The sequence below is a fragment of the Thunnus albacares genome, chromosome 17 (genome assembly GCF_914725855.1).
Source record: "Thunnus albacares chromosome 17, fThuAlb1.1, whole genome shotgun sequence".
Lineage (NCBI taxonomy): Eukaryota > Metazoa > Chordata > Actinopteri > Scombriformes > Scombridae > Thunnus > Thunnus albacares.
The window spans coordinates 19,683,824-19,709,993 of NC_058122.1; the positions used below are offsets into that span (position 1 = coordinate 19,683,824).

Genomic DNA, 26,170 nt, shown 5'->3' on the forward strand with positions numbered 1-26,170 from the left:
CTGCCCCTGTGTGGGGGGACTTTCCCCATCTCTGTGAACTATGAAAATATGCTTGTGTGTTTTTTTTTTTACTCTGTCAAGTATAAATACCTATGCCACTCATATGGACTTCCTTTAATCACCTCCCTGTTCACCGACAGTCATTGTCACTCCTTCACTGTCCAGTGAAACAAAGGTATGGCACTTCTGAACCTCATCAAAGCTCCCAGCAGCCCCTTTACATGTGAGGCAGGATTTACAGAAGCCAGCGCTGGTACAGAGAGAAGGATTTTTTTTTTTTACATTCACACTCCAGACATAGGTTTTATTATTATTATTCAGGCAACCTCATACAAAAGCAGGGACAAAAAATCAGATATTGATACCTTTGGTGCCTTGTTGATAAATGTACCAACTACTGCCATATTTTTGTTACATTATGCTGAGCACTCAAATGTTTTCTTTCATTTGTTTAATTGCTTCTCAAGAAGTGATGATTGTTCTGGAAACGGTAGTGTTTTAGCTACCTGTCTACTCACACGTAACTGAAAACAACAGTAAAAAAACAAAATCTACAAATCAAAATGGTCTCTGACTTTCTTTTGGAAATGATTTTATTGTTTTGTTTAACATAAGCAACATAGAAGCAGAATACTGCTGCTACAGATTTTCATTTGACAATCCAAGCAATGACAGTAATGACACTAATAATTCATAACACCTTTTGCTTGATATGGTTTACAAAAATAGAATGGTATTTACATCACAACTCAAGGTTTAATGGATTTATAAGATATTTTCTATGAATTATCTCCATTACAATACAAACAACAAATAAATGGAAAAAAAAACAACATTAAGCTCTTAAAGCCAAGATGCTACTGGTAACAGAAGGAATATAATTTGTCTGATAAGCCAAATGATCAATTGCAAAGTCACTCATTCATTTTTCTGCATGAAGAAGTGAATCCACTCTTGGCCCCCTCTGTCCTTGCTCCTTGTTCAGTTGGTCAAGTGATACTATGAGATGCTGACATTAAGATGCTAAAGCCAGCCTTCCGGTGGGCCTCTATCTGTCCATACGTCTGTTAATCTTTTCCGCCCTGAGTCCATGTTAGAGGTGAGTAAGTGGAATAAGAGGTGGGGTAGGGGTTGATTGACTAGCAGCCGCTGTTTCGTCGTGCATACGCTTGCCCGCCGAGCGTGTACTCCATCTCTTGGAATTGCATGTTGGATACAGAGATGGCTGATGGCCCTTTCTCCTTGAATCCGGCCTTGAGGTAGAAGGGCACCAGGAAGTCCTCGCAAATCAGCAGAGCTCTGCGGAGGCCCGGCATACAGCGCAGGTACTGCAAGTACCGCCACAACAGGATAGAGCCTTTGCCCTGCTGGCGACAGTGGCGGTGCACTGACAGCACATGGATGTGCACTGTGCGGGTATCTGGGACATGCTGAGTCATGGCTTCCTGGAGGGGGAGTTTAAATAGAAGTGTTCATTATGTCAAAATACCCAAAAAATAAGCCAGAATTCACATGCATCAGAATCCAGTTTGTCAAAATCAGTCATTTGGATAGAGATTAGCAAGGTTAGATCAATAAATGTGACCTTTATAGTTTTCTGACCTGTGAAAGCCTCTCTTTGTCCCAGCCAGAGCCGATGATGAAAGCTACCAGCTGTCCCTCTTCAAACCAACCCAACGACAGCTCAGGGCACTGACCCAGGAAGTTAAGCACTTCATCCAGCGTAAGTGGACACTCTCCAGACACTGAGACAAATGCTGGGGAGGTGAAAAGGGACAACCGGGGTCAGACAGTGAGTCCGATGATGAAGAGCAGGGAAAGAAGACAGGTTGTGTGGGTGTTTTCTTTCCATTTGATTAACTGGAGAATATTTTTACTAATCATATTAAAACTTCAGATGATATTGAACATTAAAACAGCATGTGAGTATTGTGTAGTATTTGAGATATGATAGTATATTTGCTTTTTCAAATACATGTAGAGTCAGTGAAGTTGCTACTTTGATAATACCTAAAAATGTTAAAACACATACAGTTTAAAAATTTAAATTACCTTTTCAAAGAAATATTCTGTGTGTGAACAGTAAAAACTGGGCTTACCTTCTCTCTCAATCTCAAACACACTGATGGCGTCCTGTGGCGTGAGGTTCCTGAACTCACTGGCGGGGAGTGTGTGTCGTCTCTGTCGCAGAGGGCTAACTCTGACCGGCGTCTTCAAGAAGAAGGGCTTGAGGAACGGTGAGCCACTGACCTGTTGTGTCATGATGCCTGAATATCACAAGACGGGAGGTTCCGATTATTTCTCAGGGCTCTTCTGCTGATCTGTCTTCTTCTTCTCCAGCTTTTTACAATATATATTTTTCACTGATGCTATAAATGAAGTCAAAGCCTGCCGACAAAAGTTCCCTTGTTCTCTGTTTGTTCCACAGCTTTGACTGTAATATAACTCTCTCTAACTAGGCTTGATGCTGACCTCCGTGCCTCTCCTGTTCTCTCCTCCTCCTCCTCTCTTTTCTGTCTGATCCCACTCTGTGAAGTGGTCATCTCAAAGGAGGATATGTCTGCGTGCACGTGTCTCCAAATTCCTTAAATCCCCTGACTGTCAAATGACATTTTGTTCTTGGTGTGTTTCCTTTGTGATTTACATTTTGAATGTTTTTTTTTTAAAGAGAAATTCAGAAGCAGGCAACTTTAGGTCGCAACTTTTCTTTATTTTTAAATTTGACACAAATTTTGACTAACCTAGGTTCAGAGTATTAGCACACCTAAACTAAGACATTCTTTACCATTTTTCTTTAAGTTAATCACTGTATGATATGTATCTTTATGATGATGAAATTGTATGATAGATAGGATGACAATAACTCAGCGCTTGTGCACTTTAAACAGGATTTTAGCTGATTTGTAATGATGCACTGGGATTAGTATTTACCCAGCACATGTATATTGGCACATGCACTGTACATACAGGTATGCGTTTTTCAGGCGGGGGGATGAGTGGACGTGGTGTTAAGCCTGTTTTGGGAGATCAAGGGCATGTGGGCTAATTTAACTGTAGTGAGGGAGTGGGGAGATTTGTGTGGATTGCTGTTGGGATGATTTCAGGCCTCAAAGAGGTTTAGCACAGACTAATTAAATGAGAGAGCACTTGCTTTGACTGGCCTCAGGTAAACCTGTTTACACAGACTTGTTTGACTGTCTCAGTCTAGTAGAATTTCAAAGGGCCTTTTGAGTTCACTCTAAAGGGATTTAGTTTATTACAGAAATATAATCCCAATTCTCCATATAATAAATTCTCATCCAAAGAAAAATATGACCATGTCTCTTTATTAAGGTTGTGCAAGCATGTAATAGTTGAGGAAATTATATTCTCCAAGCATTTCAATATTTATTTCCTGGATGAGAACTTTTCCTCAGAAAAATAACTGCATATCTATGTTACCATTGTGCTACAGTAAATAGTAATAGTAAGTTTTTCCTCTCAAGCATCTGCAAATACTTATCCTTATCTGACCTTATTTATTTCTCTGTAGCCAAACAGGCTTCACACCCCAATGGCCTGGCTTCAGGCTTAGCCCTAATATCATTTAATGTAGCCTCAAGAGATCAAACCAAAATAGAATTGTTTTAAGGATTATTGTTTCACCCTACTGCTTCCTTTTGGTCTTCACTACAGTGATAAATGGGAAATCTCCTTTATTTTCAAACCACCGGCCACATCATCAGGACAGCTGGCCAATCGCAAATGCGGGGACAACTCTGCTGTTGAGATCATCAGATGTTACACGCGAGCACGTACATGACTGTCCAGAGATGAAATGACCTTTTGTGACCTGCCTCTCCCTCAATCTGTCCGGCCTGAAACGGGAGGGGCAGTCTATTAAATAATCCCTCATGGCCTTTCAAAACAGCCTCTTCTAGACAACCTGAATAACAAGGTTGATGTTAAGAGTTTGGAGAATCATTAAAACAGACAAAACTTTATTCTAAAATACAATGCTGTTGGAATAAAGGTTAGGAAAAGGAAATCTTCTTCACCCACTGACCCTCTCTAGCTGAAAGTGTCACAGAGCCTAATCTCATTTATGACATGTGCGCATACACACACATACAGTTACAGACACATTTCCACAGTGTATTATGTTTTTACAGGCAAGTCGAGGCCACAGTGTAACTGAACCCTCATTAAACTTTACACTGGCTAACACCTGTTGGTCCAGTGGAGTGGAGAGCAACCATTATTACAGATAAATACGTCTGAAAAATGAAACGCCTAACAGGAAACGGAGAGCTCGAAAATTCAACCTGGAATTACTGTCACTCAACAGCCAGAGACATTGTGTATGTGTGCTTCACCTGCTCTTGTAATAATAAGCGATGAACAGTAAACTGCAGCATGTCTGTGCTTGTTTCAGGACTCAACACTATACAGTAGATTCCATACGATATGAAAGACTTGCACCTATTCTGGTGATGAGTATCTCTCTTTTACTATCCTATATTACTTTTTAATTCTTATAAATGTCACATTATCTATTGCAATCAAATGAAAAAGAGTCGTGTCCCAGTTTTAAAGGTCAATCCATCATGTTCTGACCATACAAATTAAAGGTAAATTCACAAAAATATTTCCATGTGTTTGACTTGAGGATGTAAAACCAGCATTTTGCATGTTTCTCACCATATCTGTTTATCAATCTTTTGGAAACAACCCTTTAAAAGCATCATAAAACATAAATGTTAACTCATATTTAGTTGTTGTTTAATGTCCGTCCCTGTATTAAAAGACCCGACACTGTATTTGGTGATAGAAAGGGTCGTGGTTATGGGGGGGCAACGTTTTTACATTATTAGAACAGATTGTGGCTGACAGTAGAAGCTGTAATGAACTCGATTAGGATTTAATGAGGATTTAACAGGAATTCTGATTAATAAATGCCTGTCTGGAGACAAAGATAGCAAATTAGCTTGGGCTATAAAATGTTCTAGTATGTGGCATTAGTCTGCTAAATATGTCATGTTGTTTATCCATCCCAAAAAATAAACAATAAAACCTGATAGGGTGTGTAACCGCATTGGCATGCGTGTGTGTGTGTGTGATCCACTTGGCTCTGAGTCAGTCAAGTTTTATCCGTCAGCCTTCTGGTACCAGAGGTGATTTACTTAGCAGCACTGCTCTCAAATGAAGCAACAGAAATGGAAGGTTTTCCTGTAAGCATATAACAGTACTTTCACAAGAAGCGTGCTTTAAGTGACGCTTTTATGACAGTGAGGTACAAAGATAAATTCTATTCATAAATTGATCAGAAACAGACTGTAGTGTAAACCCGAGGAGGTTCACGGCCTTTCTGGTAGACGATTAACTAAGATCCTGACTTCATGTTTTTACAGCAGTTCATGGTCCATGTGTTTTTCTCAACGGCTTAAGCACATTTTCTGAAACATGCATTTCTCAAAACGTTAAGAGCAATCACCACATGAATGACGCTTCATTTGTGCTGCTGCTGCCTCAGGGGCACAGATGAATATTTATGAAACATTTGTGTTTGTTATGACAGTTATGACAGTTGGCTTTGATGTTTTTCATGTAAGGATTTACACAATGAGCATACTGATGAAACGCATTTTCATTTGGAAAGCTGTAATTTATTGTGACCACAGAGGCTAACTCAATGCTTCACTGGATCATTTGAAGATATTTGTACTTATACATTTGACTTCTGTATGAAGACAACTATAAATGCATAGAAGATACTGTTGCAAGAAAATGAGACATAGGTTTGAGAATTTCACAGTGTTTTGAGAGTAAAATACTCATTCGAGGATTGTAGGAAAGCATTGTAAAGCCAAACCAGCAGCTAACCCAAATCCACTGGACACTATTATTGCCTGCTTGGCCAGCAGGGGGCAGTGTTTATCCCAATGTAAGGCAGGCTAAGTACAGTATGTATATGACTTTCATTTTTGTATTTTATTTATTTATATATCTTGATATGTGTAGTATTAACATGTCAAAAAAGAGGAAAAATCTGTCATCACAGAACATTAACCTCAGATTTTCCCTGTGAGGACACACACACACACACTTGATGACAGAGCATCGATGTGATGTTTTTCTCTCAGAAACATCAGCTGTCCACTGTTACAGCTTTGCATTATGCCAAGAGAGGGTGATGACTGAAGATCGGTTTGTGAATGAAAGGTATTTGAAAAAATGTAATAATCTTTATAAGCCAACCACAAGTGTTTTTGTGTGGTCTTTACTGCACTACGGAGTCCTAAAAATGATTTTTTATAGATATAATTTTGCATTCTTTCAGTAGTCCACACTATTACTCTGACCAGTTATGATAAAAATGAAGATTATCTAGATTAAAGTACTAATTTTATAGAGAGCAATGAAAGCAATGTTAAGTACATTTAGTACACTTTATTCAAATTCAAGCATTTCACCAAATATCATGGCATAGTAGTGGGTAGTGTGACAAAATGTAATGTAAAGAAAAATAAATCAGAAATACAGAGATGGATCATAAAACAATTGCTATTTGAAGTATTGAATCTTTGTTCTTTATTGTTATACACATGCTGCTATACACACGAGGAGAGACAGGTATTGATTTTACAGAGAGCCACAAACCACCTACTGTGGAGTAATCCTGGATACCAGGTCAATAGTGGTCAGAACAGGAACAGGAAGGCACAGTGTCAAGTTGAAATGGCACAGAAAGAGGAAGGGGGGGGGGGGGGAAGACAAAATAACCACGTTACTTAAAAGCAGTGACAGATTTAAGCCTCTACAAATTCACATGCAAACGCTAGCCTGATAATTAAAATGTTGCATCTATTGCATTGGATGTGTGTCCTTCCAATCAAACATACATAAAGAGAGTTCACTTTAACCTAAAATACTAAGATTTAATGCATAATTGATATATGGCTGTAACATAGTGAATGAACGATTCAATTTAATATTGCTCAAAAACAATAACAAGATACATTTTTTTCGAGTAGCATGAAGTTTGCGATAAAAAAAAGGCTCTGTACATCAGCATCAAAAATCCTGTCTATGGGCTGAAAACTGTTGTATATTGTAGCATTTATAAGAACACTAATGTCCAATGCAACAAGCAGGCAGCCACATTAATTGAAGGCACATAGATCTATACATTGCGCTACACATACAGGAATACGGTTAAGTAAGGCATTGCAGCCAGACTAACACCTGACTCCCTTTTTTGCAGCTACATCACATAAGCACAACGAGACTGTACAGAGATCTGCCACATCAACGACGAGCACGCTCACTGTGCCGTACCGAGTCAGCAAACATGTAGCTGGAGCATCGATGCTTGTTGCAGGCTTTAACTATCTTTGAGTTCAGCTGTTAGGATGTCAATCTGTAGCTCTTATCGATTATCAAAGTCTTACATAATGTGCGTGTTAACTGAATTACTTCAATATTAGGATTTTTTTTTTTTCTATATAATATGCAAGTATACAATTTTTGGAAATAACTACACAGGATTCTAGTACAGTTATGATACATAGATATCACATCGTTTCAAATAAAAAACAAACAAACTCAGAAATGTAGATGTTTAAGATTGCAGATAACAAACTAATCTCATTGTAAAGGCTTGTTTAAAGGAATGGATTATAAACGATTTGGTCGGAGTGCATAATCACTTCAAATGGACACACAGATACATCAGTAATATGCTTTCAAATTTCTGCTTATAACCCAAATTAATCTCACTGAGAGGGGGAGGATGGGGGACGACGTATGCCATGTCATTAATGTATTTCACTGGTGAATACAATATTTAAACACGAGCCGTATTTATAAATTCTTCTGAATTTAGTCGATACAGAGTTAATTCAAAGTAAGTGTGCTTAAAAGCACCACCGTGACAGGTAGTGAAATATCTCTGGAATCCACGTTACTAGATCACAACTCTGGCCAAGACACACGAATGACAGTCACCATCTGACAGTTAATGAAATGTTTTCAGAGCCGACAAATAATATCTTTTCTTTTTTTTCTTTTTTTTTTCAAACATCAGTCATAAAGTAAGCTACCGAGAGCATCTTTGCGGGCGTCAAATTTCATTTTCTAATGTCAAAGACGTTGATGGGATAAACAGAAACCTCCCTCGTCCTTGTGAACTTCCTTTTGGGGCTGTCGTCGGCTCTGATCACAGGAGCAGAAGACTGGAAGGCTAAAAAGGAACGGAGAGGGACTGGATGATTTTTGTAAAGCATAAATCTGTTCTGACAGATGGGAGGAGAAAAAGGCTGGATCAGAGTCAAGGGTTGAGGTGCTCGTCTTCCATGTGAAGGCTGCTCGTGGGACAAAGGAGAGGTTGGCTGGAGCAGTTTGTGCTCTGACTTTTCAGGCTTTCCGTTGACTCTGATGAACCTGAAGATGAGAGAAGTGAGAGTAAGCGACGTGGTTTAAAGAGAAGTTTCCAGTCAGGCTTCCACAGAAATGCATTTAAGAAACAAAGAAACTGGCTTATCACAGCAAAATCGCTGCCGGATGGTTTCTTATGCTAGCTGCAATAGATGGCAGCGGATGTAATTACGGACAACAGGATTCAGTGAGAGCAGTATAGCTAATACAAACAGAAGCGGAGCAGACAGGAAAGCCTACATACCACAGTTATTCCTCCATACCAATAGAGCAGGAATCGGGACCTAGAGCTGCCCAAAGTGAGGCGGTACGCAGGGACAGGACGGGACAGGGAGCAGAAGAGGAATGTTAGGAAACAGAGAGAAGCATTAAGAGCACACAGGTTACATGGAAAGCACAGGGAATCACAGCCTCTTGAATTTAAGAAGACAGATATTAGAGTAGCAGGACAGAGATTTAACATGTAGAAAAGAGTCCGGACACCTTTTAGTTGACAACGGTGCCAAATTTAAGAGCTTGAGTGGCATTAAAGGCTGGATATATTTACTCTCAGGAGTTAACATGACATGCAGGAAAGTACAGGTCTATATTTAGCATAGTGCACAGTGTATAAACACTACATATCCCGTTTCATTCCTTTTTCTTTCATTTATTTTCTGTTTAGAAGAGTCTTTTCTTGGCAGTCTGATGTTTCTTCCTTGTTACTGTTTAGAGAATTTCTCACCTGGCAGAGACAGGTCACCCGGTGGGTCGCTCTCTGTTTTGGTCAAGCTGCTGTGTTCACTGCTGCAGTCCTGTAAGATGTCTCCACCAGAATGCATCCTGTCCTCTGGGGATCAATCAGCAAGCAGAGCAACAGTGTCATCACTAGTATCACTCAAACACACACATTATCGACTGTCACTGAGCGCCGAATGAGAAAACTCACCGTCGTCTGGAGGCAGAGACTCTGCTACGTCCTCGGTTGCTGTGGCCTGGAAGAAGAAGGGAGAAGATCTTGTTATAAAGCTTTCGTGTGCGGTATGAACACTTTAAACGTCGGCCGGTGAAGTGGCGGCTTACGTCGGTGGGGGCGGGGCTGCTGGACAGCAGCGTGTGCGGTTGAGCGTCCGACATCTCTGACAGCTTCTCCTCATCCTCCTCCTGGATGGGAGAGGATGGAGACCTAAGGGTGCTGGAAAGTGGGATAAGGAGAAAAACTATTATTACATAGCAGAACAGATAACTTAATCAGTCACAGTTATCTACATGGACATATTTCCACTCTAATTACACTGCTGCCTCTTCAAAGGAATGCCTTTATCCTTTAGAAATAACTAAAAACAAACAATAACTAGGTATCGTGGCTTTAGGCTCCTATGGAAGACTATCAGAACACATGTAAACATTTATCTAATGTCCTGTCTTAACCGTCTTACCTGCAGTAATGTTTTTATGTGCATGTAAACAAAGTTGTTGTGAGATTACCTGTCAGGTGACTTGCTGACTTTGCCTTTCTGCAGACTGCTGTCACTTAAATGCTCTGGGGAGCTCAGCTGTCTGCTGTCGCCTCCGATGCCCCCTGAGAAGTTGATTTCATCGTAGAGCGGGGCGGAGGGGATCGCGGGAGACACCGACCGCAGACCGTTCAGAGCCTCTAACAGCGAGATGGGTTCAAAGCCGGGAGGAACCGAGTCTGTGCTCTGCAAAAAAGATGTACAGGAGGACTGTCGGTGGCGATGACAAACACTCCAAAAGGACGCATGTTTATAATTTTCAAGCACCGTGAAAAAGAATTTCAGTAGTAACAGGCTATCGCCAGTTTAGATGTCTGATGTGTTCCCTTAAATCCAGGACAGTATAATTAATTACACAGTATGTATTAAGACTGCACAATGTCATAAATTTGTTATCACATCCTAGATCTAACAAAGATGTGCAGCAACATCAGATTTTAACAGATTCTGGGCCCATTATAAACTGACATAATATAGATTAGGGCTGCAACTAACAATTATTTTCATTATCAATAAATCTGTTGATTATTTTCTCAATTAATCGATTAGTTGTTTGGTCTATAAACTGTCAGAAATTTGTGAAAAATGTCGACCACTGTTTCTCAAAGCCCAAGATGCAACCTAAAACATCTTGTTTTGTCCCGATAAAGAGTTCATAACCCAAAGATATTCCATTTACTGGCATAGAGGACTAAAGAAACCAGAAGACATTCATATTTGAGAAGCTGGAACCAGAGAATTTTGGCATTTAAGAATTACTCCAAATGATATAAGTATATACACATACAGAATGTGCATGAAACTTACTGAGTGTTCATCATGGTCCATAGTCTGAGCCAGAACAGGACTGAAGGAGACGGGAGAAAGAGCTCCAGGCTTTTTCCTCACAGCCCTGATCTGCAGCAAGGCTCTGAAGGCTGAGTGAAAAACATCGTATTAAACTTCAACTTTACTTTTCAAACACCGTCGTTAAGGAACTGTCTTTTAAAATAAGGTACCGCTACTTACGCAGCCTGCAGATTGGACAGTTGTTGGCCTGGTAACGCAAAGTGTCGGCGCAGGAGTTGCAGAGACACAGATGTCTGCAGGGAAGGATGAGCGTGTCTCGCAGGTCTGACAAACAGACAACACACTCGTTGCTGTTGTCACTGTTCTCATCATCTGATGGCTGAAAAAAAAAAAAGAAGGCAAATGAAATCATGCGCCGCACAAATGTAACGTGGCAGAACGTTTACAGCATCGTGATCGGTGTATAAGGTAATGTTTCCACTGAAACCTTGGTTTCTTGGTTGTTTTTGTTCTCAATCCCGTAGATCTCCTGTAAGAGGTAGCTCACACGGTCCACCTGGAACAACACAAGGACAGAAATTGAAGTTTGAACTTCGTGTTACAGAAACCATTTTCAGGTCCAAGGACATTAGAAAGCAAAATGTAGATATTTCTCTCTCCATTGTCTTATTTTGTCTTAATTTTACAGATAAATCAGAGAAGACATACACAAAAAGTGATGCAAGCTTTCCATTGTTGAACTGATATTATTTCAAGTCTTAAATTAAAACCATGTGTTAGAACAATGTACTTGATAAAATCACTACGTTTCATTTTCAAACAGATTAAAACACAAAACATCAGAAATACTTGGTGAAACTAAGTTGAGCTCCCTGTAATCTTAGTTTCCACTCAGCGTTACTGCAAGACTCCCGAGGGTCTTGACACAGATTTTTGTGGCAAATGTTTTTTTTTTTTTTTTTTCCAAAAGCTGCAGATGGATATTAGGGTCAAAGCAGAATGCAGCTTCGGTAGTGAAGATTTTTATATTTCATGCGAATACTGTTGTGCAATCTGCCTGCAGTGTTCACTGAACGTCCACTCAAACACATCAGGACCTCTGTGATGCTCCGTCTAAAAACATGCAATCCACAGCTATCTTGCATTAAAAACATGCTGTAGCACATGCAGAGCTGTTAGATTTGTGTGATTACAAAATAAAAAATGAAATAAAGTAAACGGAGGATATCCATCATCTTAGATAATGATAATAATAACCTACAATTTGCTTCTGCTTCAGGGGCTTGACGGAGAAACTGCCATCAACGTGCTGTAGGGTCAAAAAACAAAAACAAACGTGTGTTAGCTTATATATAAAAACTTGTTATTTACAGATTAAAATGATCTGCTTAGATGTATACATACTCTTTCAAAGGCTGCCAAAAGTACGTGAGCATGTCCAAGGCAATCTTTAAAAGAACACACAGCAACATAGTTAGTACAAATGGTGTGTTTTAAGTTACAATTCAACTGCAACCATTTATAGTATTACAGCAATTCCTTACAACTACTTCATAAATATGCCTTTTCTGTTTGTACAATCAGTCTCAATAGAAAAAAAAAATATACTGACATGACTTTAGTCTAATTCTAGTAACCTACCGTCCCCTTCATCAACCACAGCTTGGATAACCATGGGAAACACTCCTCGGTCCAGGTCAAAGTTCAACTTTAAAGGAAAAGATGCACATATTTTATAGCTCAATGAGAAGCTGTTGTAAACAGAGGACACGTATCCATGTGTGTAATAAGGAGACTTTTTGTTTTTGTGATGTGTGATGCAGTAACTGACTGCTGCAGATACTTACATCTTCCTCTTTCCACTCGCTGAAGTCTATCTTGAAAGATGGCATAGAGAACTGTTGGCTCACCCCCCTCTTGTAATGCACAGTCTCAGAGACCATCGTAGGATCCTTTGGGCTGTAACTTCACACAGCAAGTCACAGTGGAAAACAGTCAGTGTGCAGACAGATGAATAAGTGGGTCATTCCATTAAGTTTCCAATTAGACATCTATCAGTGTTAAACACCTATTGAAGCTGTCACATTTATGTACTTTCTACGTTCATTAATGTCACCGGACAGAATTAAAACATATTAAATAATGACACAGAAAACAGTATTGATATATCCAATAATACTGTGTACTATATCTGATCATATGTGTCATTTTTTAGTCTCATCATAACACAATAACTTCAACATCAAGTATTACTTTCATCTTCTGTGAAGTCTTATCTGCTGTATCCATGGTAACTGGTGGTTGCTAAGGACCTGCCGAATCTATTCTAGTCTTTGTGCTCCAAGGCTTGAAATCTCAGCACACATAAAATAAAGTTGAAACATATGTGGCACGCTGTTCTACACTGAAGTGATGCTGCTGTGTCAGTACGATTCATTTGTTAACAAAGTTGAACCGATCCTCTCACAGACAGATATACTGTATGTACACAGTGTTTAACCCAGACAGGACTAATACATGAGGTTTCGATGTTTAGAGGCAATCACTTCGACAACAAATAAAAGAGATGGAATTTTAAAAAGGAGATGAGATTAAGCTCATGTCAGTTTAATATTTAGGTAGCTGTTCATCCAGTGCTACAAATAGTTTAAGGTAAATCTGATTCAGTCCCATACATATATATTTTTTTGGATTTAAGTCTTACACTGCCATCCCGTTGGAGAATTCCTCAAACGCTTGGCAATAGAGAGTGATGGTCACACGCGCGTCAGCATCAAAGGTGAACTCCACACCATACTGAACCTTTGGTTTTCCACCCTCCTCCACCGGAGTGTCAGAGTCGTCTTTATACCTGGAGTCCAGAGGTTTAACAGTCATTAGGTCATCAGAGGGCCTCAAACAACGCTTTATTTTTAATGTAAACTTTGCTTCACCGTCCTTACCTGACCAAACGCAAAGAGTCCTTTCTAATGTTGACCAGACTCCGCAAGGTTTTCACTGGCTCGTGGGGTGCAGGTGTCACATACGGAAACTGGTGAAATAATAGCAATAAAAGTAATTGCATTTGACTCAAAATTCCTCATACTGTTGAATTTATCACTGATAAAGAGGTAGCACAACATCACTGTAAATGTCTAACAGCTCTGGAAAATGTACAGTAGTAAATTCTTAGATAATTAAAACAGCTGGGTTGAAAAAACACAATCTTTTTTTCACCTGCACTGGCCTATTTCCAAGAAAATTCAGGTCCATGTTTTCTCCAAAAAGGTATCCCTCTGGATGTGGTGTGTCAAATTTCTCTCCCCCCATGAAGAAGTGGCTTGCAAAATAATTCCCTGAGAGCAAGAGGAAAAAAAAAAGATGAATGATAAGAGCACAGCAGGTATTAAATAGAGTAACAACACTGATCTTCATTTTTAAAACTGAAAAATGTCAACATCAACAATGACTGGAATTACATGAAATGAATCTACATGATATAAAGTATTTTGATATTATGCTTTTGTATTTTTCTTTTGTCAGCAAAAGCAAAATGTTCACCAACACAGATTCTTGGCTGAAGTGGAATATGACTCTTTACGTATAAACACGTTTTTAACTGAATATGATGGCCTCATGTTTAATGATGCAGTCGTTACAGAGGCAAGACTTTCCGAGTAGAAACATTACATTTTCATGCTATTTTCTCAGATTTTTTGGAATTTAATGTAATAGAGCTGCAACAATTAGTTGATTCATCGATAAATTGACAACCATTACATTAATTGCCAAAAGCTTTGATAACTGATTAATTGTTTGGAGTCATTTTTTTAAGAAAAAAAATCCAAATTCTCAGATTCCAGCAGCTCAAATGTGAATCATTTCTGGTTTCTTTAGTCCTCTATGATAATAAACTGAATATCTTCAAGTTGGACTGTTGATCAAGACAAAACAAGACATTTAAGGTTACATCTTGGGCTTTGGGAAACAGCAATCAACATTTTCGGACATTTTATAGACCAAACAATTAAACAATTAATAGATAAAAATAATCTGCAGATTAATCGATAATGAATATATAGTTAGTTGCAGCCCTAGTTTGTAATGTAGCTATGGAAAACAAGTTAAGAAAGGCTGCTTGGCTGACTAAATGGGATCACTACAACAAACTGAAGCAGTTACACAACCCCACGCTACTGTCATCCATCATCCACCAGATTAATATCCCTGCCTAGAAGTGTTGTAGGATGACCAAATCTATACATCTGAACAACAGTTGTGTTACACTGTATTCGTTTTAACCACCTAGAAAAAAGAAAGTAAAATTATAAATATCTTCATCATCACCACATCATGTGTACAGTGATTAGCTATATGACCAGCTGACAATAAAGTGTCTCAGTTTTTTATTAGGCTACGTCTAGTTTATTACTCTCGCATTGACTCACCTGTCTCGACACCACCTTTGTATTTGAAATGATCATGAAAACCATAAAAAAATGCCATAAAAGACGTGATTATACTAATTGATTTTTGTACACAACACATGAACCCTGCGTACTGAAGGCGTTTGTTTTTTTTTTGACATCGTGTCATGTCTCTGGACGATAACATTTAACCTTCAGTACTAGTAGCATCTACTTAATGTGGATAAAACATATTCAGTGTTGTTTTTGGACATACGTGGCTTTAAGTGTTATGATAATAAATAAGCTACTGCTGAATAAGTGCTCGACAGTAGCACTGTGACTTGTAAATAAGCCTTTTCTAGACATCACGAAATAATTAATGAAAACCCGACTAGCTCGTGTGTGATTGGTGCCTCTGAGTGTGCTTTCCGTCTGTATTCAGCCACTGCCTATGACTTACCGGATTTCGGTGGAAATCGATAGGCCGAGTTGGCCTGGATATCGATATCCTCAACTCCAGCGATTCGGCGACTCAGGATGGAGCCCATCTTCCTCTGTTGGGTGTTAGCTACAATTAGCTAGCAAACTGGCAGCTAACAGCTCCGATTAACTGCCTTCAACGGACACTAACGCCAAAACAGGGATAGCGTCAACAAAAAAGATAACCGTTCTGGTTAATTTAACATCTTACACGTTCGGTTTGTCGGTAGTTATGTTGTAAATGTTAAGGGCAAACAGATCGAAACGAGCTGTTGTTGTTGTGTCAGCGCTGTGCTAACGTAGCAGGGAGGCAACCTGATTGGCTGCCTCCAGAGGTTAGGGGGGTTTGTTCTGTTGTCAGCGCACCGCCCGCCGGGGAGCACGGAGCTAAAGGAGTCAAAGCAGAGGGTATGTTGGTTTTAGGAAGTCTGGGTGACAAAGTAGATGCAGTCCAGCAGGCCACCACAAAACAATAAAATGATAAGATAACAGGTAATAATAATAAAATCATAATCATAAATAGATAGATAACTAGGTAGATAGATGGTTTGACGAATGTAATGTTGCAGTTCCCCACTGTGGCCACTGGAGGGTAGTAAGCACTTCTAATACACAGATCCAGTTCCACCTAGCAACAAGACAAAAACAATACCCCCAGGAAGTATGTTAAAGCACGGATTCACAGTTTTCAAGTCTTTCTTAAAACAATAGTCGGGTGCCCAAATAAACATTGAAATAGGTTTTTCTTTCAAGTCCAAGGAATCACAATGAGGGAATTTGATGCTAAAAAGACTGTAAATGTGGCAGATATCCACTTGATATGCCTATCTAAAAGTGCTGAAGCCTCATATAAGCTTCAGATAAACTTTTAAATACATTTTTGCACAAAATAACTGTGGGGACACACTGTGGATTTTGGCTCCCATCAAGGGGATCTTTTAGCAGCCAGTATAAATAGGAAGTGCTTTGAGAGGCTGGTCCTAAGACACATTAAATCTTCACTTCCACCCACCCTGGACCAACACCAGTTTGCCTACAGAGCCAAAAGGTCAACAGAGGATGCCATCAGTGCAGCTCTCTATACTGTATTGACTCATCTGGAACACCCCGGGACATATGTGTGGATGCACTTTAGCTCTGCGTTCAACACAATCATCCCCAGCAGAATAGAGACCAAACTGCTTGACCTGGGTGTCAGTCAGCATGCATTCAGATGGATTAAGGACTTCTTAACAAACCGACCACGGGTTGTCAGGCTGGGGACCCATCACTCCCCGACCCTGAAACTCAGCACTGGAGCTGCACAGGGCTGCGTGTCCTTTTCTCTACTCCCTCTATACCTATGACTGTGCACCAACCCACAGCACAAATACAATCATAAAGTTTGCAGATGACACCACTGTTGTAGGATTGATACACAATGGCAATGAGTCTGCCTATAGGGATGAGGTCTGCAAACTGTCAGAATGGTGCCCCATCAAAAACCTGGCGCTCAACACCTCCAAAACAAAGAAGCTGATCATCAGCTTCAGGAAACAGAAAGAGGAACCTGCTCCCTTACACATCAGAGGAGACAAAGTGGAGAAATTGACTACCTTCAAATTCCTTGACACACACATCTCCCAGGACCTCACATGGACTGTTAACACAACCTCTCTGGTGAAGAAGGCACAGAAGGACACTGAGGAGAGCTAATGTGTCCCAGCAGCTGCCGGTGTCCTTCTATCACTGCTCTGTTGAAAGCATACTAACTTATGGCATCTTAGTGTGGTATGCCAGCTGCACTGTAGCTGACAAAAAAGCTCTTTGGAGTGTCATCAAGTCAGCATAGAAAATCACCAGCACTCAGCTACCTTCACTTGAGATATACAGAGCTCGATGTCTATGTCAGGCCACAAACATCATCAAGGACTCGTCTCACCCAGGCAACCACCTTTTCACTCTGCTGCCCTCTGGAAGGCGGTACAGGTCTATCAAGACCTGCACTTCCAGACTTCTGAAAAGTTTTTACTCAAGTGCCATCAAAGAACTGAACTCTGTTAAATAACTCAGTGCAAGACTATCCAATATCGCTTGGACTAAATGCAATAATGGACTATCCTACAGAACTATTTCTGGGACTAAGTGCAATATATTGACTATTTTATCAATTCACATCTTATAGTTCTTATAGTATATATGTATGTATGTATGTATGTATGTATGTATGTATGTGTGTGTGTGTGTGTGTGTGTGTATATATATATATATATACACACACACATATATATACATATGTACCACTGGACAGAAATAAATTTCGTTGTACAGCTGTGCAATGACAATAAAGGCATTCTATTCTATTCTATTCTATTCTATTCTATTCTATTCTATTCTATTCTATTCTATTCTATTCAGGAGGAATGATTACGGCGAGGAAAATTATTGCAGTACTTAGCGAGACTTAATACTGTGTTCTAACAAAGTCAATTAAATGATTCCAAAACACTTTTCCTCTTGGAGTGATCTTTATTTGTATAAGTAATTTGAATATGTTTATTATTGCATTTAGAATCTGTGATATCTGGACCTCCAATTAATGGTTTGTGGTTTAAGTTCTTGATATCTTTATACCCAATATGGCTATTCATTAATTGGGACAGAACATCTGGAATACCTTTAAAAACAGTAGCAAATTCTTGATATGTGATAGAAAAGTTATAAATAAAAAACCATTTCAGTAATAATAATTCTGTTACAGATAGCATAGTAATGTATTATATCATGTTTTATGTATTAATATTAGTAATAATATAAATTACAACCTGCCTAAAATAAGTACGTTTTCACCATATTATAGCATATTTTGATATTTCATAAACACTGATAACAATTGGCAATGTTGCTTCATTTATCACAAACGTATATCCTAAACATTAAATCCTTTGTGACTGACCTTTGACTGGACTTCACAGCAAGTACTTCCTGTTGGAAGGTTGCATATGGGCATCACATGTGTGGAGTCATGTGATTTCAATTACATGATGTCCCAGGTTTAATTTGACAGCAGTCCTAATCATTAGCATTTGGTATAAAAAGAGAAGAGATGCAATCGAGCTTAGATGTTCCACATTGGGCAGTGTCCCACATTAATTCACCCTATCAAAACATACATCATAAATTACATCATCATCACATATATCAGTATCAACAACACCTATGTTCAAAAATATATTGTACTAAGCTAGAAAAAATACATATAATATGCACAACTTTGTAGTATACTTTTTTCAATTTGTTGGGGATAACAAATTTATACGGGAGAAGCTAAGTAATAATACGCATCACTTGTCACCGATCATAATAATGACGTAAGGCGGAAGAGGGTCGGAGTTCCTTACGTCAAACAGCTTCAGTTACACCGCGGGCAGGCTGCGTCTCCTCCAAAATCCAGGTAATTTGGCATCCAGCAAACTGACACTGCATCATAACACCCACGAGCAGAATCAACTTGTTATACTGTCAAAAATGTTTAGTCTGTGAACGTGACTGTTACGGGAATAATCGTCACCGTGTTGTTTTTGTGCCCGGAATGGCGACGGCAACTAGCTAACAATCACGGCTAGCAGACACGCTTGGCTTCGCTTTAGCTACACAAACACATCCTCTTCTTCCAAGTTACCTAACCAGCTGAGTGCAAACTAGCAAACACTCGCTGTCAGTCAGTCGTTTTTACTCTGTGAAAAGAGCTATTTAAGACAAATAGTCCATAACATCAATAACGTTAACATCACTCGCAGCTTTAGCCTCCGCCGCTAGCGTACGTTACCTCCTCAATTAACGTTAATAATAATAAACTTTTGTGATAAATAAACGTCCCGGTTTAAGTTTACATCAGCACTGGTTTTCGCTAGACTAGATTACGTAAACAAGTTATTCATGGTTAGTTGTGCAAGTGGCTTTGAGCTGGATTATCTGGGAAAGGATTAAAAAAAAACCATCAGCTAGGTAGCTTGTTGGTTAGCCGAGAAGCGTTAGCGTTCATATAACGTTAGGAGAAATGGCTCCCAGTAAACTTTGATGAGGTTGGATTATTTTATAACAAACCAGCGGGATCAAGACGTGTTACTGCGATGATGGTTCACTTAAGTTTCAAGTGTTTTCACATTGGTGTCGTATCGCTGGGTGTTATTTAGCTACATGAGCTCGGGGGACAGTGTAGCTCCATCACAGCCACTAAAGCTACATTTTAATTGTTTTTCTTGGAAATTACAGAAGAAAATCCACCAGATTGTCAGAAATCCAAGAATCCATGTAGTCATCTCCATCCATAGTCATTTTAAATTATTCTATTTAGCCCATCATAGCAGATGTACCTTATTTAAATAATTTTAATAACCTTTTTTTCATATTACAGGCTTTGGTACATTTGCCAGACTCCTCAAGTGGAATATTTCTTGTCCGAGTAGCACCAGGTAATCATTTAATTTCTCCTTCACCAGGTCTTTGTGAGTGATTATACCAGTTGCACATAAGATTGTTTGACGGCCATCATATCATAAAATGTATTTTGTTGTGTTGGTGAACACTATATCCACAGTATACTGCACATAGTCTCAAAAAATCACCACAGACTGGACTCACAAGTCAATGAGTCTAGTCTGTGTCAGTCTAGCTTCACTCAACTAGAGACTGAGGACAATCCCAGCTTTTGTTGTTAAAACTGGATGGAAACAATTAAAAACCCTGCATTGCAGAACCAAAGAGCATCATTTCGGGTAAGGCATGCCCTTGACAAAATGTAAGGGGCATAGGTTTGTTAGCGGCTGTACTCACTGCCGTTCAAGCAAGTACCTTACATTAAGAAATCCTCAGTAGATGGTTAGGCGGAAATTTCTGTTTGTCTGATATTGCAAGACTAACCACAGTCAGGCTGCAACACCTCTCTGACATAGACCCAGTGTAATACACACATACACAGCATGGTTAGTTTCATACACAAGTAACACACCCTACACTTTCACACCTCTCTGACATTTTAAAGTGTTCAGTAAATCATCTTTATCCCCACCTGCTTTGACAGATGAAACAGGAACTGAAAGAGTCTGCCGTTAGAAAAAAAGAACAACAAATGCTTTCAGTCACAAACAACATGTGGTTTCACAGTGCTGTTTTGCTGTTTTCAGAGTTCCCTGCAGTTCTCTACATTCATGAGATCATGGCAAACAACAGTGCAGACATGACTATAAAATCCTAAGGAAAAATCTAAAATTCCAGTGTTTTTATTCACTTATTTCCTAAGACATTTGTTGAACATAGCATTCAGCAACAGCATGCATTATTTAGACAGAGAGAAAGCCGTGCTTCCTGCTGAAACTTAAGCCCTGACACAGGACAGGGGAGCTCTCACTTGTGTGGTCGTGTGTTATTTTTGTCTTCTTCTCGTTCAGACCTCTAGAGTAGGAACATCGTTAACATGATTCTTTTGTGAATACCTTTTGTTGTGCTGATGATCATCAGGGTACTCACTTATGTCACGATACTAAACTATGTAAGATTTCACTAATAACTGTTGATTTTGTCGATCTTAGTAGAGCTCACGTCATCCTTAGATTGAACATATTTATGGATCTCATTGTTTGTTTTTTGTCTTCTGATTTGTAAAGCCTTTTACAACTTTGGTTTTGAAAATCTCTGTTGTTATGGTAACCGGCAGTACTCCGGGGTAAACCAGGGCGACAAAAAAACAACACTATAAATCACTGTTTCCCATCACTAAGTAACTAAAATCTCTTCTGCATTTTACTCGCTTCTGAAACTTGTATGTGTGCAGACGGTCAATCAGCCGTTACACCAACTACCTCATCGGCCTCCCTGACTGTTGTTGGAACATTTTATGACTTGGGAGACGTCTGTGTGAGAGAGTAATGAGCCAGGGGATTTAAACTGTGCATGCTGTTTGTTCTCACAGAGTGAAGGTCCAAAGGAGAGCTGTCCAGACATCCGGCCAGTATGTCCAGTGATCCTCCTCCTCCGTACCCCGGAGGTCCTAGTGCCCCACTCATTGAAGAGAAGAATGGACAACCCGGTAAATAAACTAAACAACGGGGATTCTGGTGGTGGATAACAATAAAAATAATAGAGGCCTGTTTAGAACTACTGTTTAAAAAAAATAAATATGTATAATGTTAGTGAAACAAAAGGTGACTACAGCCTTGGAACATAATTCATCATTTTCTCCTTTCTTGCAATTTGTCAATTTTGCTTTAAGGACCAGTGTGTAGGATTTAGGAGGATCTATTGTCAGAAAGTATGTCTTAATTAGTGTATAATCACCTAAAACTAAGAATCCTTGTGTTTTCGTTACCTTAGAATGAGCCCTTTATATCTACATAGGGAGTGGGTCCTCTTCCACAGAGCCCGCCATGTTGCACCGCTATGTTTCCACAGTAGCCCAGAATGGACAAATCAAACACCGGCTCTAGAGAGGGCCTTTCATGTTTTTCACAAGTTTTGCAGCCACCGTAGGTTCTCCAACACACTTGGAAGGGCAGGGCTATTCATTTGGTTACAATCTGCAACCTCACCGCTAGATGCTACTAAATCCTACACACTGGTCCTTTAATCGTTTTGGGAATTGTCAGCACCCAATAGAAATATTTGTGGTTTAAGTATCACCATGGAGATTTTTAAAACTTGTACTTCTGATTCACTAACTGAGAAGATCTCATGAAGAAGGGGAATAATGTAGAGTTTGGTCTGGTGTTAATTTGAGACACAGGACAGTACTGGTCTTAGTAAACTGCTCAGATGTCATTAATGTAACACTGGTTGGTATTATAAAGCAGCTTGAATGCATTTAAACCACTTCACAAATAAATATTGACAACTTCAAAAGCATAAATTAAAAGCGCCACATGTAAAAAAAAAAAAATAAATAAATAAAAATAATAGGCAGTGACCTTGAATGCATGAGTTATAGATGCAATTATGTATTATCTACTGATATGTATATTTCCATGTGTTGACTGTACTCAAACCTGTGTATAGCTGTCTTCAGTCCAATGTTTTTCTTTTTTCTGTCTGCGTTACCTTTCAGAAACAGCTCCTGTAAGAACTGCTCCTCAACAGGGACAGCCGTTGCCTCCAGACTATGGTCCACCACCCTATGAGGCCCCACACTTAGGCTTTCTCCCCCCACATGTTCCTGGAGAGGGGCCCATGCCCATGCCAATGCCACCACCACCACAAGGTGCTGCAGACTGTCTGCAAATATTTAACAAACTGACACACGGCCTCCACATACCCCATAAATCTGCAATAGCTAACGTGTTAGCAAACAATTACCTATTAGCTTTCTTTAGGAGTCATGTTTCTGGGCTCCTGATGAATGGTTTTTACTCATTTTTTGGCTCTGGCTCAGTCCAACAACTCATCAGAAAAACATCTGGGTCTTCAGCTTGTTAACTTTCTTCATCTGCCACTTGTTTACCTCAATTTGGCCTCTGCTTTAGTTAGTTGGAGGCATAAAACCCAAACAAAGGGCTTCCAACTGTTGGACGCTGCATAGAACTGCAATGTTGGGTGTTGAGTCTCAGTAGGTTTGGCAGTACTTGTGACTCAATCAATGTCACTATCACTTAATGGACCATTAAGTTTGTGCAAGACATTGATTTAGTTTATTCCTGTTGTGTCTAACCTCACCACTATGAGAGGCTATCACCTTATTAATCAAATTCCTGCTAAAAATCCTAAATATTATGCTTTGATTCATATAAAAATACACATAAAATACCTAAAGTCATTATCATTTGTTTCTGTGCAGGTGGCCCCTACCCCCCACCACCCGGTCACTACCCTCACCCTATTCCAGGACAGATGGGCCCAGGTCCCAGTCACTTTGTCCACATGGGAGGTCACACAGCGACCGTCCTGGCTCCTCCAGGAGCAGCCACCACTGTGACCGTACTGCAGGGCGAAATGTTCCAGACTACACCGGTGCAGACTGTGTGTCCGCACTGTCAGCAGGCAATCATCACCCGCATCTCCCACGATGTGGGCCTCATGAACACACTCTTCTGCCTCTTCTGCTTCTTTGTTGGGTAAGTGGATCACAAGTCAAAAGCCAGGCAGAAAAGAGGCGGCACTACGCTCTGATAGCAGAGGAACATCAGCAAGCTGTATATATGCAAAGCGAGTGCTCTTTTATGTGGTGACACATACTAAGTCCTCGCGTATTTTGCATACAAAGCTGTCTCTTAGGAAGCCTGTAGCTCACTAAATTCAAAGCAGGGTAAACAAGCCTGTCCTCAGGCACACAGGAAATTCACAAACTAGAATGTAACTACATTGCTGCTGTCACAGGTGTTATGCTTGCTGACATATTCTTGACTCCAGATATCTGCATATTCAGACACAAGTATTTTTTTTCTTCCAGTGGAACACTCGCTTCTTCCACAGCAGCAGAATTTAGTTTTCACCACGTTGACTGCATATAACCATGTGCAGGTGTTTGCAGAACTCATTTATCGTCTGTTCCAAATTTTCATTTCAGGTGTGATCTCGGCTGCTGCTTGATTCCCTGTCTGATTGATGACCTCAAGGATGTGACACACACCTGCCCTTACTGTAAGGGCTACATTTACACATACAAGCGTATATGCTAACCACCGACAGCTGTATGCTACAGAGACATGTTCAAGCACACAACATAAAATATCACAGCTCCTCCTGCTGGTAGTGACAGGCTTTTCACCCCATTTTTGCAAAAAGTGTTGTGTAGCCCTCTTAATTTGTAAGTGCAGTTTTCTCATTAGTTCACCGAATATTTACTGTATATATCTTCCAGCGTGATACTTTCATGTATAAACATGCATTTGAAATGTACAGATATCTCACTGAACTACAGAAGACTTAGGGCACTAAAACATCCACAGAGATGGATATAGGCAGCAGACATACAGGTGCATCTGATCCTGTATGAAAGTGGATAAAAAAGCTTGTAATGTTACGCATGTAAATGGAAAAAAACAAAAAGGAAGAAAAAAAAAACAGTGGATAGATAAATAGCCTCAGTTAGGGAAAGCTGTGAAAACGGTCACTTTATTTGAATTCATCTGTGAATCATGCTGAGAAGCAAGCGCATTGAAGTTAAACACGCTGGGTTAGCATTTGTGTTTTTCCTTCTATTTATTTTGAATATTTTATCCACTATTTTAACAAGTTAATATTGAAAACTGTGAACATTTTTGTCCATGTCTGATAATTTTGTTCTAACGGACCTAGTTTTTCATTTTTATCATAATCTTTTTTTTTTTTTTTTTTTTTTTTATTGGGTGGAATCAAACCATTTTCACTTTGATAAACTGATGTATTTGCTGGTTTGGGAAAACAAAAGATTGATGTTACTCGCTTAATTTTTTTTTTTTTTTTTTTAATCTTCTGGGCTTCAGTCAGTCGTCCCAAAATGTTCGGTGATTTATGGTTGAGCTGTTACGCATCAGTACCCTCTGTCCATGATGTACCTATTTAATTAAGCCACCATTTGCACTTTAAAGTTGAAATTCACACCTGATGCAACATGATGCAAAACAGCAACCTCAGCTACTCGTTTCTTTGACAGATTTTGATGCTGAGGAGGAAAAAAAAAAAAAAAAAAGGTGACTTACAATGTCATCTCATGAGTAAAAGCAGTGTGTAATATTGGCTTTTACTGGGTTTAACTTAGGTTTGGCATTAACTGAGTGAATCCCACCATACATGCACTTATTCAGATTATAGTGTAATCAAAAGCCGAGCTGACATGCGGAGGGTGTTACTGTTACTGGCGGAGATAACCCTGCATGATAATCTCGTGTCTTCTCTCTGGCTGTACGTCCGGTGTGATGGGGGTCTCGTGTGTCACGGCCTGATACACCACTTCACACTAGATTATCTTCTCATTCAAACTGTCGGCTGCTTATTTGTCGGTGCCACAGTAAACAGGTAGCTAGTTTAAAATAGAAAAAAAGTACATCGGCAAACGAGTTCTTGTGGTGGCAGGATCATCACATAGCGGTTTTAGCCTGTAACCTCTCTAATAAGGCGTCAGCCCTTTAAGATGACCTGCATTGCTCAGATGCATGTTAGATAATAAGCGCAGATGTCTTTTTGACTAATTACAAAAATATAGTAATCTCTGCTAGGAATAAGCTACAAATAAACGATTGTATGAGACATCTCGCAAAGTTACATAGTGATTCCATCGAGTTAATATTAACAAAGCATCGTTCCAACACAGCATGCCCTATCTGCTTTTTCACCTTCGCTCACAAAGTGCAGAGTTTGGCTGCATGAGCCACATGTCTAAAGTTAATGATTCTCACGGACTAGTTCCTTGACTCTATGTGCATTTGATTTCTTTTCTTTTTTTCCTTGAGGCTAGCTAAGCTGTGCAAGAAAGTCAATTTTGAGTTTGAAGGACTGCAGTGAACTTTTAATACGAAGTACTCTATGCCATTGTTGTGGATAATTCTGGTCTGCATTGCTCTCTAAATGTCTGTGATATGTAATAACTATGTAAGTCAAAATTTGTTTGACTGTTGTATACAGGTACTATTTTATCAATAAAAATCAGAACATGAT

At 39.5% G+C, this 26,170-nt stretch overlaps 3 protein-coding genes across 4 annotated transcripts; 1 reads left to right on the forward strand and 2 right to left on the reverse strand.

Moving 5' to 3' along the window:
* Positions 1-575: 575 nt before the first annotated feature.
* On the reverse strand, positions 576-2,746 carry aanat2 (arylalkylamine N-acetyltransferase 2). The gene is made up of 3 exons (XM_044331683.1): positions 2,100-2,746; positions 1,603-1,757; positions 576-1,445 (listed from the first exon to the last, which is right to left on the reverse strand). Exons 1-3 carry the CDS (start codon positions 2,260-2,262, stop codon positions 1,140-1,142), a joined length of 624 nt encoding a protein of 207 aa, XP_044187618.1. The 5' UTR covers positions 2,263-2,746; the 3' UTR covers positions 576-1,139.
* Positions 2,747-6,414: 3,668 nt separating this feature from the next.
* On the reverse strand, positions 6,415-15,923 carry mgrn1b (mahogunin, ring finger 1b). 2 transcript variants are annotated; one of them, XM_044331714.1, is made up of 17 exons: positions 15,549-15,923; positions 13,917-14,035; positions 13,643-13,731; positions 13,405-13,551; positions 12,548-12,665; positions 12,342-12,408; positions 12,105-12,148; positions 11,962-12,009; positions 11,188-11,256; positions 10,920-11,079; positions 10,719-10,828; positions 9,883-10,097; positions 9,478-9,589; positions 9,344-9,389; positions 9,140-9,244; positions 8,660-8,705; positions 8,263-8,421 (listed from the first exon to the last, which is right to left on the reverse strand). In XM_044331714.1, the coding sequence occupies exons 1-16, from the start codon at positions 15,634-15,636 to the stop codon at positions 8,665-8,667; spliced, it is 1,578 nt and encodes a 525-aa protein (XP_044187649.1). In that variant the 5' UTR covers positions 15,637-15,923; the 3' UTR covers positions 8,263-8,421; positions 8,660-8,664. The 2 variants fall into 2 exon arrangements, with proteins under 2 accessions (XP_044187648.1, XP_044187649.1); XM_044331713.1 differs by lacking the exon at positions 8,660-8,705 and having other exon boundaries at positions 6,415-8,421; positions 15,549-15,921.
* Positions 15,924-18,896: 2,973 nt separating this feature from the next.
* On the forward strand, positions 18,897-26,169 carry LOC122966687 (cell death-inducing p53-target protein 1-like). The gene is made up of 6 exons (XM_044330952.1): positions 18,897-19,001; positions 19,965-20,022; positions 21,519-21,635; positions 22,647-22,799; positions 23,373-23,649; positions 24,102-26,169. Exons 3-6 carry the CDS (start codon positions 21,560-21,562, stop codon positions 24,211-24,213), a joined length of 618 nt encoding a protein of 205 aa, XP_044186887.1. The 5' UTR covers positions 18,897-19,001; positions 19,965-20,022; positions 21,519-21,559; the 3' UTR covers positions 24,214-26,169.
* Position 26,170: the final 1 nt, after the last annotated feature.